The 14,890-nt window shown below is 38.7% G+C and overlaps 2 protein-coding genes and 1 long non-coding RNA gene across 13 annotated transcripts in view; 1 reads left to right on the forward strand and 2 right to left on the reverse strand.

Moving 5' to 3' along the window:
* The window catches only part of LOC116056993 (scavenger receptor cysteine-rich type 1 protein M160-like), a 1,012,348-nt gene that overhangs the window by 709,889 nt on the left and 287,569 nt on the right, over positions 1-14,890 (reverse strand). The gene's annotated exons all lie outside the window — the stretch shown is intronic.
* LOC116058664 (zinc finger protein 37-like) overlaps positions 1,758-14,890 on the reverse strand; it is a 65,051-nt gene continuing 51,918 nt past the window's right edge. For 2 of the 5 annotated variants that reach the window (XM_035999064.1, XM_035999059.1), the window contains 3 exons: positions 13,175-13,837; positions 12,840-12,926; positions 1,758-1,815 (listed from right to left, as the gene is read on the reverse strand). In XM_035999064.1, the coding sequence (XP_035854957.1) occupies positions 13,487-13,837 (351 nt within the window). In that variant the 3' untranslated portion in view covers positions 1,758-1,815; positions 12,840-12,926; positions 13,175-13,486. Of the gene's footprint in view, positions 1,816-2,555; positions 2,677-12,839; positions 12,927-13,174; positions 13,838-14,890 lie in introns of those variants that run through there. The other 3 variants (XM_035999061.1, XM_035999065.1, XM_035999060.1) reach the window with 3 other exon arrangements.
* On the forward strand, positions 1,824-2,237 carry LOC118494637. The gene is made up of 2 exons (XR_004896763.1): positions 1,824-1,915; positions 2,084-2,237. It is a non-coding gene; the product is annotated as an uncharacterized LOC118494637 (long non-coding RNA).

Raw genomic sequence — 14,890 nt, forward strand, 5'->3', positions numbered from 1 at the left:
CATCTGCGGACCGGCTCCGCTGTGGAACGGATCCGTGCTCCGCCGTCCGTCAACACCCACCAGGTCGGGAATTGTTGCGGCACGGCTGCGGCCATGACTGACAGCTGTAGTCACGAGGACCCACAAGATCTCGCAAATTCACGTAGAATAGAACCACAAAACCACCACCAGTTAGTTTCCATCCAGAGGAGTAGAGGGGAAACTACTCTGAGCTGTGTTTTCAAGGTGTAGTGCAGGGAAATATGATCCGCCGTGAGCACGCTGGATTTTATTTTGAAAATTAACCGGATGTTTAAATGGCAACAATAGAAGCTCTGCGTATCTGCTCCGGAGGGCTGGGACTGCCGGAGCTGGGACGGAGTCGGGACGCAGACGTTCTGCAGTCAGTGGAAATACACACATTGACTTTAATGGAAACCTAATGACTCCGCCGAGGTTCTGCAGCCGCAACCGGTGAAAATTGGGGGTTAGGCCGGCTACACACTGGCTGCGTGGCGTGAGCGCGGCGTGAGCGTGGTGTTTCTGTTGCGTGTCAGCTGCGTGGCGGCTGCGTGGCGGCTGCGTGGCGTTTTCTATGTCTTTCCACACCAGAAAGGTGTCTGACGCGGCGCTGCTGCTGCTAGCCTTGTCTGAACACATGGATGTTTCCATAAACATAAATATATACTGATCTGATTACAGCAAAGACAACGTCGGCAGTATTGACGGCAACATAGGCTCCAGAATATTTGGTTCTGTATTGACAGGTGCAATATTTGAAAATCGATTTTTTTTTTATTACCTTTAAATCTGCATTTATATCAAAACCTCGAGACTTTCAAACATCAACATGTCATTTATTAATATGTATTCGTATCTAAATGACATATAAACATCTTTTCATATTCTATGTTGCCTGGAAACGATTCCACCACGCTTACATGTTGCGTGAAAAATAGGCGGTGGTCCTATTTCTAGCGGCTTGAGACCTGCATGTCACGCAGACAGTGTGCACGCTCTAACCTGTTACCATGGGAGCCGAAATATAAACGGACACGCTCACGCCACGCATCCATCCAGCATGATGTTCATTTAGTAAATGATGATCCAATTTATTTTAAAATGCTTAGTGGACATTAAAACAGACCTCAACTTGTTTCTGGCTGTTTTATCTTAAACTTTGACCCTCTCACTGTGTTTTCACTTCATCAAAGTTAACTGGAACAGTCTTGTTCAGGATTCGATACCTCCACTTCCCAGCAATGTATAGGTCTCAAACCTGATGGACAGAATCTCAGCAGATCGGTTGCAATACTCTGAAGGCAAGTATTAACCAAAATCTGAAGTAAAAATATTGATTGGTACAAGTGGGCGTGGCTTATTCATCATTATCTGCCATCTAATGCTTTTGCTCAATTTGCGATGAGCTGGAAGAAGGTAGAGGCATGAAACTTGGTAGCATAACAGTACATCGTGTGGTAATGCTTCCCATGATGGTGGTGCTGTAATCAATAGTCCAAAAAGTGGATTATTTGAACGGCCGCTGTCATTTATTAAACAAAAATGCAAAACATTTGGCCAGAATCTGGTCAGTAACAAAAGGCAGGGTATCAAACAGGCAAACAGAACTTTTCCCACAATTGCTGCAAAAATGTTGCTCCTCACTTCTGAGGATTCCTGTCACTTTTGACCATGAACCAATAGAACTTTATAATCAAAATTCAAAAGATCAATATTAGATTAGATTTTATCCTCTGTGGGTTCTCATATGCTTCATTAAACCTGAACCGTCACAGAATCTTTTCCTGCAGGTCTTGCAAACGTACGGATTCTCACCTGTGTGAGTTTTCATGTGGATTTTCAGGTGATATTTACGTCTGAAAACTTTTCCACATGATTTGCAAGAATAGGGCTTCTCACCTGTGTGGATTCTCATGTGGAGTTTCAGGTGATATTTACATCTGAAATCTTTTCCACATGTTTCACAAGAATATGGCTTCTCATCTGTGTGGGTTCTCATGTGGACCAACAAGGTACCACTTCGTCCAAAGTGTTTTCCACATGTTTCACAAGAATACGGCTTTTCACCTGTGTGGACTATCAGGTGTGTCTGCAATGCTGAATTACACTTAAAGTCTTTCCCACATGTGTCACATATGAAAGACTTTTTACCTGTTTGAGTATTAGGGTGAATCTCTGACACGTTAGTGTTGTCTACGTTGTTGCTGTGACTTCTGCTCTTGCGTCGTCTCTTCTTTGGTTCTGGCTCTGCATTTCTAGTTGATCCTGAGTCTCCATGCTTGCCTCCTTTCTGATCTTGGCTCTCAGCTTCATGAGAGTTGTGAGAGAGGAGCTGGTGGTCACTGTTTGCTTCTGATACCACAGAGGTTATAACTGGCATGTTGGCTACAGACTCTTTCTCTGCTGCACTTAGAGAGTCATCATCAGGATTGAAGTTCAGAGTCTGACCTTCACTGTGGTCACTTTCCTCATAAGTAGGAGTCAACATAAAGGTATCAGTCTCCTGCTTCAGTACAAGCTGCTCTCCCTCCTGACTGGTGCACAGTTCCTCCTGTTCCTCTTTAATCTGTGGAGGCTCTGGGTCCTCTTGGTCCAGACTGGAGTTCCTCTCCTGAATACAGAGCTGCTGGTCAGAGAGAACCTCCTCCTCATTACAGACATGTTGCTGTGGGAGCTCTGGGGGACAGACAACAAAAGAAATAGGATACTACTGTTATTGGAGAAAAGAACAGAACATGTGTTCTCTTTTTCTTGGGACCATAGACTGAAAATAATGAATTCAGCTTTGGGGGGCTAAAAAGTGAAGCCAAATGCTGAAGCTCATTAAAGTTGCATTCTATTTAAGTTTCAGCAGGGGGCGACTCCACTGGCTCCAAAAATAAGTCTGATCTATAAGAGTATAAGAGAAAATGACCCTACTTCTCAATTAATTTACAACCTTTTCATAATGAGTTTATGTTCTCAATCTCTAGTTTCAAGTCTTCTTCAATACAGCAGCATGATGTTCATTTAGTAAATGATGGTCCTATTTATTTAGAAATAGATAATAAAGAAGGGGATGATTTAGGGCATGGCTAAACAGCCACCTGTCAATCAGGACAGAGGCTTAGGCTGCATTTAGACTAGACCGCACAATGCAGCTTCATTTCACAGAGAAAGAAAGAGAAGGACGGGCTGAGCTTCGTTGTTTGATAAACAGTCAGCTGCCACACAAACTCCTCAGCAGTTCAGTGCTTGCGTTTTTTTTTTTACCCTCATAGTGTTTCAAAACTTTCTTGTGGCAGCGATAGAGGCAGTGATGTTTCCTGTTCTCACGCTGCCTCAAACCAAAACAGAAGGGTGTAGAGAAGAGTATAGCAGAGAATATATCAAAGCATAAAAGTTCTTGTAAATGTACAGCTTCTCACTTGTGTGAATTCTCAATTGGACCAACAAGCCACTATTTTGGCTGAAATCTTTTCCACATGTTTTGCTTCTCACTTAATTTATTATTCAGTAAACTTTATCATAATGACTTTATGATCTCAATCACTAGTTTGGTCCCATTTATGTTATGCAAAATAAAAGATTAAGCAGGGGATGTTTCAGGACCTGTCAAACAGGACAGAGGCTTTAATTATTGTAAAATCAAAATTTAAATCTGATTTGTCCCACACAGTACAGGGATAGACTCAGCCCCTTGGTTCAGTGACACCACTCGTGTGCTCAAAAGAACATGTAGATCATTGGAACATAAGTGGCGAGTGACGAAACGAGACGAGGACCGCCTGACATGGGTAATGAGTTTTAAAAATTATAAACGAGCTCTTCTGACCGCAAGAACAGCCTATTTTTTAAATTTGATAAATTCCAATAAGAATAATCCTCGGTTTCTTTTTAACACTGTTAGAAAGCTTACACAGGTTGTTGACACGGTCCGTGTATCATCCGATCATTTGTTTTTGTTTTCACATATGAAAACGAAAAAACAACTCCTTTTTCCGTTTTTTTAGAAAAACGAAAAAACTAAATTATGACTTAATTTTTAGTTGTTCCGTTCTTGCACGGAAATCAGAAAAACCACCTGATATTCCGATTTTCCCCTGTGGGTGGTGCTAAATCTGATTGGCAGGATATGCATTCATTGTTTTTCAAATTAAGAGTTTACCCACACTGTATTTGTTAGCCTGTAAAATTAATAGTCTATATGTAAAATTAATAGTCTATATGCATGCTTTTTGTCACCCAATTATTTGGCTTAACTCACTGAAAAAATCTATTGAAATAGCCTAAATGTAAACATGTTCACGCATTGACAGACAAAAGGCACGATCTGTTTTTGTAGGAGAGGGGAAGACCCATCTCATCGTTTAATCCTGTTGTGTTCAAAGTCATGTTAAACCATTTTTTGTTCCCAGTCAAAAATAGATAGTACTCTCGTCCTGCTATATACATACATATATAGCTATATATACTCCGCTATGTTGCGTTAGCATACAGCTGCATAATAGTTATAATAGAGTATGCTAATGTTAGATTGTAGTGGAACGAAGCAGCACTTTCTAAGGTCAAAAATCGCAGATTAAGGGTTCTGAACCAAACACTACACAATCGGACATGTTTCAGCAGGAATGTGACCCGGAATTGGGGAGAATTTAACAACACTGCCAGCTAAGATGACATGTTTACTGCCATTAGTATGTAGCTACTATAGTGGTACACAGCAGTGGTGGCTGGAAGAGCTGTCATCCCGTCGAAAGGACACTTATGTACGTTTACACTTCATCGCATTAATAATATACAGTCTATGGTTATTAGTCTTGATTGTTTGTATGACTATTGTATAATAAAGATTTAATACAAAAAAAAAGTTGTGATGTTTGGTCGCTGTTGGTCGTCAAGTGTTTCAACGCATGCGTGGTACAAATCGCACAGGGACTGAGCCCTGTTCCACGCAAGCCCAACACAGTCCAACTTTTTCCTGAATGCAGATACTTTATCATGTATCAAAAAGACATGGCACTCCTTTCCATAGATCATTTTATTTTTTTAAATATTTTTTTAAATATTTCCCTGCTTTTTTCATGCCTACTACTCTAACCTTTTCTCAGAGTCTCTCTCTTTTTCCAAAGTGACAGAGAAAATCTCTTACTTTTGACCCAAACAGGTGTTACTTTATGTGAATGTATACATTTTTAAATGGTTTCTTAAAAATGTCCTTGGTAACTTTGGCCCAAAGTAATCTGTGATAAACAGTATACTATGTTTCATCTGATTATTTATTATCGTCAAAATAATCCAGCAATTATGTTTTTTAGTACTCGATCGAATTCAAGATGTATGGCATACAGGCCATAAATAACATATACAAAATTCTTTTATTATTCATAAGAATTTAAGTTAATAAAAACACCTAAAACAAAGAATTAATGTATTATTTAAATTTGTATGATGAGTATTAATGGAACGGTCATTTTGTCAGTCATGACAGACTGAGAAAGTAATTTGTCCCCAGGGCCATACAACTCTACAATGCTTCACTAAAGAGAAGAGGAGAGAGAGACTTCTCTGCATAGTCTGTCTCCTCCCTCTCCACCACTTCCACTACCTCCTATAATAACAGTTATGTACTGACTGTCCACTGGCCCACTGTACACTGTTTACACTGTTTACTGGCTATATTAGCCCATATATGCACAATCCCTCCCTCCCTCCGTCCACCCGCCAGCCTGGACTGAGGGCTAACATAACTTAATACTTGAACAATGGCTGTAACACTATTACTTCAAACCTCTAATATTGACTTTTGATCTCTTATATTGTCCATATTTAATGCTGGTCTCTAGACTTTATCCTTGCACTATTGGACCTATTTGCACCTATCTTTTTGATGTTGCCTTTCTTTAAATAACTTCATTTCTTATACTGAAGTTGCATTGTTGACACTGTATGACAATCTATATAAGCATAAAAAGAGAAATTCCTATTTTATCTGCTTTTATATATTTAACTGTTTTAACTGCTCTTTAATGTTTCATTTCTTATACTGCACTGTTCATTTCTTATACTGCACTGTAACTTTTATTCTCGTATTTTATCTGTTTTAAATTTTTTAATCTGTTTTCATGTAAAGCACTTTGAATTGCCCTGTTGCTGAAATGTGCTATACAAATAAAGCTGCCTTGCCTTGCCTTATGACACACAATCGCATACTGAATCACAGGGTCAGTCCCTGCCCTGTCACTGCAAGCGTCTCATGCTTATACATCCCTTAGTACATTCATGTGGATTTTTTATTGGATTTTTTATTTTTTAATTTATTTAGTATTATTATTTTTAAATTTATTTAGTATGTTTTCTTTTATTGTCCATGCTATTCATGTGCATTTGCTTTTTTTATGATCCTGTTTATGATGTATGTGTATGTTGTGTGTGATGTCTGTAAGCTATTGGGACCTTGAATTTCCCCTTGGGGATCAATAACGTATCTATCTATCTATCTATCTATCTATCTATCTATCTATTTTTGACTGGGAACAAAAAATGGTTTAACATGACTTTGAACACAACAGGATTAAACGATGAGATGGGTCTTCCCCTCTCCTACAAAAACAGATCGTGCCTTTTGTCTGTCAATGCTTGAACATGTTTACATTTAGGCTATTTCAATAGATTTTTTCAGTGAGTTAAGTCAAATAATTGGGTGACAAAAAGCATGCATATAGACTATTAATTTTACATATAGACTATTAATTTTACAGGCTAACAAATACAGTGTGGGTAAACTCTTAATTTGAAAAAAAATGAATGCATATCCTGCCAATCAGATTTAGCACCACCCACAGGGGAAAATCGGAATATCAGGTGGTTTTTCTGATTTCCGTGCAAGAACGGGAAAACTAAAAATCAAGTCATAATTTCGTTTTTTCGTTTTTCTAAAAAAACGGAAAAACGGAAAAAGGAGTTGTTTTCTCATTTTTTCGTTTTCATATGTGAAAACAAAAACAAATGATCGGATGATACACGGACCTGACACCTCCCCTAGTTCAGCTTTCACTGCAAATGATTTTATGACGTTCTTCATATCAAAGGTTAACCAGATCAGAGAAAAAATTGTCTGCCCATTAGCCACTTCTCATGCAGAGGAAGGGGATGTAGAGTCCCCCCACTTATGCATTTTCTCACAGTTCAATATCATCACTTCTGATGTATTAATGAAATTAGTCTCAGCTTCAAAGCCCACCACATGCCAACTGGACCCAATACCATCCAGTCTCCTTAAGGAACTATTTCCCATTCTCTGTAACCATGTTCTTTTTATTATTAATATGTCACTCACACAAGGTATGGTTCCAGCAGTATTCAAATTAGCAGTCATAAAACCACTACTTAAAAAGCCCAATTTAGACCCTCATGTTTTACAAAACTATAGACCTGTATCCAATCTACCATTCATGTCCAAAATTCTGGAGAGGGCTGTTGTGGAACAACTTACTGCCCACTTATCTAACAATAGCCTATTTGAGAAATTTCAATCTGGTTTCCGGTCTGGTCATTCCACGGAAACTGCTCTGACGAGAGTCACAAATGATCTTCTGCTTTCATTTGATAGTGGCCATGCATCGTTTCTAGTACTCCTCGATCTGAGCGCAGCTTTCGATACAATAGACCACACTTCACGCCCGGCTTGAGAAAGATCTCAGCGTGTCATTTTTAATGAATCTACTTCTGAACTGTGCAAGGTAGGCTGTGGTATACCACAAGGGTCAGTACTGGGCCCTATGCTGTTTTCCATCTATATGCTCCCTCTTGGTTCTATCATCAGCAGCTTTGATGTTCAGTTTCATTGTTATGCAGATGACACACAGTTATATGTCCCTCTATTACAAAATAACCATTCACAGATTCTGAAATTACAGGCATGCCTGGCAGAAATTCCAAATTGGATGGGCAAGAATTTCTTGCTGCTTAATGCAGACAAAACAGAGCTGCTTATAGTGAGGCCAACCAAATATAGCATCCCAGTGGAGAAACAAATTTTAAATTTTAACAACTGTGTGATCACAGACAGTGACATTGTTAAAAACTTAGGTATCACCTTTGACAAAACTTTAACTTTCCGCCCACATATAAAGGCTATCACTAGGACTGCCTTTTACCATCTAGGCAACATTTCTCGAATAAGACAAATGCTATCAATGCATGATGCAGAAATACTAATTCATGCATTTGTCTCATCAAGACTCGATTACTGCAATGCACTGTTCTCAGCTCTCCCTGCCTGTACGACTAAAAGTCTCCAGCTCGTACAAAATGTGGCAGCCCGAATTTTGACTAAGACAAAAAAATGTAGCCACATTTCACCAGTTCTGGCTGCGCTACACTGGTTACCTGTGCAAGCCAGGGCTGATTTTAAGGTTCTTCTTTTGACTTATAAAGCCTTAAAGGGACTTGCGCCTGCCTACTTAAGTGAGCTTCTTACACCATATATCCCAACACACCCCCTTCGTTCTATGGATGCTGGTCTTCTGATCGTTCCAAATATAAAAAAAAGATCAGCTGGTCACCAGGCCTTTGCCTTTCGCGCACCCTCCCTCTGGAATGGTCTCCCATCCAACGTTAAGGAGGCAGGCTCAGTGGATATTTTTAAATCAAGACTTAAAACATTTCTTTATTCAAAGTATTATGGACATGTTTAAAATCCCTAACTTTTGAACCATTGTTTTTTTTAAAACATTATCATTCGTTGTCTTATTTCATGTCTTAACAATTTTAACCTGTGATATTCTATTTATATTCCTTTTTGTGTTGTTGATTTTATATTTTATATTTAATTCCGCCTTTTATATTGATTAAATTGTAAATTTTCAATTTCTGTTGTGAAGTGTTCTGAGACCATGGCCCATGGTGATAATTCACTATAAATAACAATAAATTGAATTTAATTGAATTGAATAGTCCAGGTGATATGTTCACTTTTTCATAAAAGCATTGAATTGGTAGACTTGTACAGTTTGGGGCCGAGAACATTTTCAGAAATGGAGCCATCACAAAAATGCTTTGTGGCGGCCATTTATCTTTCTGCTGTAACCAGATTATGTATTTTGCATTATATCTCATGAACCAACACTTCATGAATTCCCAAAGTATGCTCTGAGTATGCTGTTGACAATAAAGTGCTATCTATCTATCTATCTATCTATCTATCTATATGTTCAAATTGTGTAATATTTCATTATATAAAAGTGGATATTGTTATTTGTCATACTTGTTGAATTGTAAATGTTTAGGTTGGTTTGGTTAACAATCCTACTACTATATCTACCTAAAGTGAGGCTGAATGTTTTAACCATTAAGCTGCTCATACAGTACTTTCAGGTTACTATTATAACCCTTTCTCCACTTATTTTAGCTACTCATTACAACTATTTGGTACTACTTATTACCAGCTATTTATTTCTACTATTTAGTCATTATTTTTAGCTAAACGTCTGTGCTCGTTTGCTTTCTAGTCTTCATTCACTCCTACATAAAAAGGTATATTATCAACAGTTAAAAGGCTCTGTGTGGTCTATAATCTATCAAATGTAAGCCTCCCTCATTAAACCAAGTCATTTCCAAGGTAGGAGGATGGTTCTAATCAGGGCACAGGGCGCTCCTGCTGACAGTCAGCACTTGTTGGCACAACAGGGACTCCGTAGCCATCTGTGGTTCTAACCATCGTTCCGACAGCAGCGGGTAAACTCACCTATCCTGTGTAACTTGATTTCTGGTTTCCAAACGACATCCAACAGTCTGCGCTGCCGAGCGATCTCTTCCTCGTACTCGACGATAGTTTTTTCAACAACTCGGAATATTTCTTCAGCAGCAGCAGTTAGCCGCTCGGTGACAAACTCTCTCAAACACTCAACTGAAGACATTGTTGCTTAGTTCCAGCTGAAAGAACCATCTGCTCTACGGCTACAATACCGTCTTCAGCTCAGTCAACAGCAGCATGCAGCTAACGCTACGGGCAGCGCTGTTGTTTACTTCCGCTGGGGGTCACACTGATTAAGGTCCGACGGTGGAAGTGAGGAAACTTTTCTTTCTGCTTTCAGCTGATGGCATTTTATTTAAACTTGTGTGTTTAACATCTGCTCATTTCGGCAGTAGACCATAATGTTCGAACTGGATTGATATTCCGAGTCATATTTGTCGAGTTGTGAACGTTTTTCACTAATGTATTAAAATTGAAAACTGAAGAGAGAACCGGCTATTTCGGCTTAAATTAACATGAGACAGTCGGGCCTTTTATCACATTAACACATATGAAGGACATATGTGTACAAATAATTATTATATATATATATTATATTATTAAAAAATAAAAGTTATCATGTTATTGTAGTAATTTTTGTATGTAAACAGTGTTTTTCTCTTCTCTCCTTCAGCAGTTCCCTGAACGCCGTTACAGAGCGGTCAGACAGCGACACTCAGTGGCAGCTTGGTGGAACTGCAGCTGCTACTTCTTAAAAAACAGCAGCCAGGGGGACGGTTTCTCTTCCTGCTTCCAACAACAGTTCAACACTAAATAATGGCATCAAGTGACGTGTAACCCTGTAAAAAACGAATAAGCAGAGGTGTAAGAAGTCTTCCGATTATTTCAGGAGAAATACCACAGTGTAATTTACGATAATTCAATTGAGTACCCCTGAAATCAATCTGTCAATCAGCTGTACTCAAATACAAGTATACCATTTTTAGATTATGTATTCATTTCGCAGTGTATATTAAGCAACTTTTCCCAAATTGTCACAATTGTTTAATTACATTTTTTAACCGATTTTGATGATACAGGAAGGTTCCCAAACCATGCAGTCATCACATAGCTGATTACACTCTCCAAAAAATGATGATGAATAATTTTCAATCATTGTTCATTTATTAAACAAAATGCTGAACATTTGGCCACATTCTGGTCAGAAACAAAAGGTAAAAAAGGCACTTTCACATTCAATAGGATTTCTTAAACGGAAATAAAAAACTGTGATGTCAGTCACTCTGAAATGTAAATCCTGACTTCTTGTGCAGGAGGCTTCATATAGAAGTATCAAATACTACTCAAGTTACATGGATTTAAAGTCCTTGTTAAACTTTAAACTAAAAGTGATTACAGGTACTTTGAAACAATGGACATTTGGCGAAACCAATCAAGATCATAGTATTACGTTAACAGCCACAACTGTAGCATCACTGTGAAACTCACATGTTCCCTTATATTGGCAGATTACAATGGTTTCAAAGAAATACTGTTAATAACAGAAATATAAGTAATACAGTCATACGAAGGGGAACTTTACACTAAGATATCAACATCTCATCTCTGTTCAAAATACGGTACATTCAGTTACAGAGATGTAGCTTCTGTAAAAGTATTTAATTCAGTTGAAGACGTCTCTACGAGTTTCAGCTCGTGGATGTTACATATTATATTTAAGGAGACTTGTATTCCTTTTTTATTTTACAAGCATTACAAATATCTAATTAGCTAGGATACTGTATCAAACACAAGTGTCATGAAGAATCTAAAGTGAGTCAATGGATCACTGTCATTAAATTGAGTTCCTCTGATAAAAAGCTATGATTCCTGTGAGCCCATAGAAACACTGAACTGCTGCCTTCTGTTGGTCAGAATCTACAATTACCAAGAGTACATGGGATGGATCACAGAGGATTATCTTTCCTACCACTGGTCAAAGACACACTGATGATTATGATGATCTTTCTTTAGCAATAACTTTTATTTTGAGGATACAGGAAGTTTCCCAAACCATTCAGTCATCACATAGCTGATTACACTCTCCAAAAAAAAAAAAAAACAATCAACCATTTGTCCTTCATTAAACAAATATGCAAAACATTTGGCCAGAATTGTGTCAGACACAAAAGCTAGTGTATAAAAATGGCCAAAAGGCACTTAAACATTCTTATACTGTAATAAAAACTAGCGCATGTTCAATCTCAAATCAGTGTGCACCTTGTTGCTGCGGTACCTGGTTGATAGCTAGCTTCATAACATGGATTTAAATCCTTGTTAAACTTTAAACTAAAAGTGATTCTGAGATACTTTGTAAATGAACATTTGGCAAAACAACCATGAAGTTCACATCATTACTTTAACAGCCACTACTGTCCACTCACTGTGAAACTCACATTCTCCCTTGATTTGGGAGATTACAAATGTTTCAAAAAATACTGTTAATAACAGAAGTAATAGTTATACGAAGGGAAACTTTACATTAAATGATTGACATCTCTTCTGACATGGACCAACAAGACACTATTTTGTCCAAAACCTTTTCAATGTTTTGCAAGAAAATCGCTTTTCACCTGTATGTGTTCTTGTGCTGTTTTAAAGCCGAAGAGACACATAATCTTTTCCTGCAGATAGAGGTGTGAATCTTCAATGATCTCCCGATTTGATTACGATTATCATGTCGGCGATTCGATTAGATATCTCGATGCATCACGATGCATCACAATGCGTCAAATAAATTTTTCTGTTAAAGCCATATAGGATATTTAATTAATAGCTTTTCAAGCTTCAAAAACAAAACATTCTGCAATGCTCTAATACTAAATAAATTGGATACATAAAACTACAGCACTGAGCACATGGCACTTCCTGAATGTGCAAAACGTTAACAGAATATGTAAACAGAAATGTTGTTAGGCCTACATTAAATTGTAAACAGAAATAATCGATTATGGCCTGGCCGATTATCGATGCAGCATCGTCCATGTCCACGATTCGATGCATCGATTATGTGATTAATTTCAACACCTCTACCTGCAGATCTTGCAAACTTACAGCTTCTCACCTGTGTGTGCTCTTCTCATGTGGACCGACAAGTTACTATTTTGCCCAAACTCTTTTCCACATGTTTTGCAAACATACGGCTTCTCACCTGTGTGCGTTGTCACGTGGACGTTAAAAGCATCCTTAAGTCTGAACTCTTTAACACGTTTTGCAAACATACAGCTTCTCTCCTGTGTGGGTTCTCATATGGATGTTAAAAGCATCCTTACGTCTGAAATCTTTTTCACGTTTTGCAGGAATATGGCTTCTAACATGTGTGAGTTCTCATATGCCTTATTAATGCTGAAGGGTCACAGATACTTTTCCCACAAGTCTTGCAAATGTAGGGCTTCTCACCTGTGTGAATTCTCATATGCCTTTTTAATGCTGAAGCGACACTGAGTCTTTTTCCGCAGTTCTTGCAAGGATATCACTTCTCACCTGTGTGAGATCTCATGTGATTTTCCAGGTGATGTTTACGTCGGAAATCTTTTCCACATGTTTTGCAAGAATAAGGCTTCTCACATGTGTGGATTCTCAGGTGTTTCTGAAATGCTGAGATGTACTTAAAGTCTTTTCCACATGTGTCACATATGAAAGACTTTTTACTTGTTTGAGTATTAGGGTGAATCTCTGACACGTTAGTGTTGTCTACGTTGTTGCTGTGACTTATGCTCTTGCGTCGTCTCTTCTTTGGTTCTCTGCATTTCTAGTTGATCCTGAGTCTCCATGCTTGTCTCCTTTCTGATCTTGGCTCTCAGCTTCATGAGAGTTGTGAGAGAGGAGCTGGTGGTCATGGTTTGCTTCTGATTCCACAGAGGTTATAACTGGCATGTTGGCTACAGACTCTGTATCTGCTGCACTGAGAGTGTCATCATCAGGATTGAAGTTCAGAGTCTGACCTTCACTGTGGTCACTTTCCTCATAAGTAGGAGTCAACATAAAGGTATCAGTCTCCTGCTTCAGTACAAGCTGCTCTCCCTCCTGACTGGTGCACAGTTCCTCCTGTTCCTCTTTAATCTGTGGAGGCTCTGGAGGGACAGACAACAAAAGAAATAGGATACTACTATTATTGGTGAAAACAACAGAACACTTGTTCTCTTTTTCTTGAGACCATAGACGGTTAAAATAATGAATGGAGATTCTGAGGCTAAAAAGTGAAGCCAAATGCTGAAGCTCATTAAAGTTGCATTCTATTTAAGTTTCAGCAGGGGGCGACTCCACTGGCTCCAAAAATAAGTCTGATCTATAAGAGTATAAAAGAAAATGACCCTACTGCTCACTTAATTTACAACCTTTTCATAATGAGTTTATGTTCTCAATCGCTAGTTTCAAGTCTTCTTCAATACAGCAGCATGATGTTAATTTAGTAAATTATGGTCCTATTTATTTAGAAATAGACGATAAAGCAGGGGATGATTTAGGGCATGGCTACACAGCCACCTATCAATCAGGACAGAGGCTTAGGCTGCGTTTAGACTAGACCGCACAATGCAGCTTCATTTCACAGAGAAAGAAAGAGAAGGACGGGCTGAGCTTCGTTGTTTGATAAACAGTCAGCTGCCACACAAACTCCTCGGCAGTTCAGTGCTTGCGGGTCTTTTTTTTACCCTCATAGTGTTTCAAAACTTTCTTGTGGCAGTGATAGAGACAGTGATATTTCTTGTTCTCACACTGCCTCAAAACGGACTGACAAGTCTGATCTCTGCTTACATGATAGGCCACCGCAGCGTGACACGGGGTAGCATTTCTCTAAAAGTTGAGTCAGTCTCAACTTTCCACCAAAGCCCGCCGTGTTTATTTTTTCCCATCTTCCCCACTACGGTCCCCGCTGCACCACCATTTAAAATTATTGGAAAGACCTGTGTTTTGGCTACACCGTCTGACGGCGGGCACAGGAAATGTGAATGCACGCTTAGCAATGCTAACCATGGCACTGTGTACATTAAAATAGACCTGACCTTGTTTTTGGGTGCTGTACGTGTTTTCAACTTAAACTTTGACCATCTCACTGGGTTTTCACTTCATCAAAGTTAATTGGAACAATTTTCGTCCTTGAAAAATAATGTTTTG

The sequence above is a fragment of the Sander lucioperca genome, chromosome 2 (assembly GCF_008315115.2).
Source record: "Sander lucioperca isolate FBNREF2018 chromosome 2, SLUC_FBN_1.2, whole genome shotgun sequence".
Taxonomy (NCBI): domain Eukaryota; kingdom Metazoa; phylum Chordata; class Actinopteri; order Perciformes; family Percidae; genus Sander; species Sander lucioperca.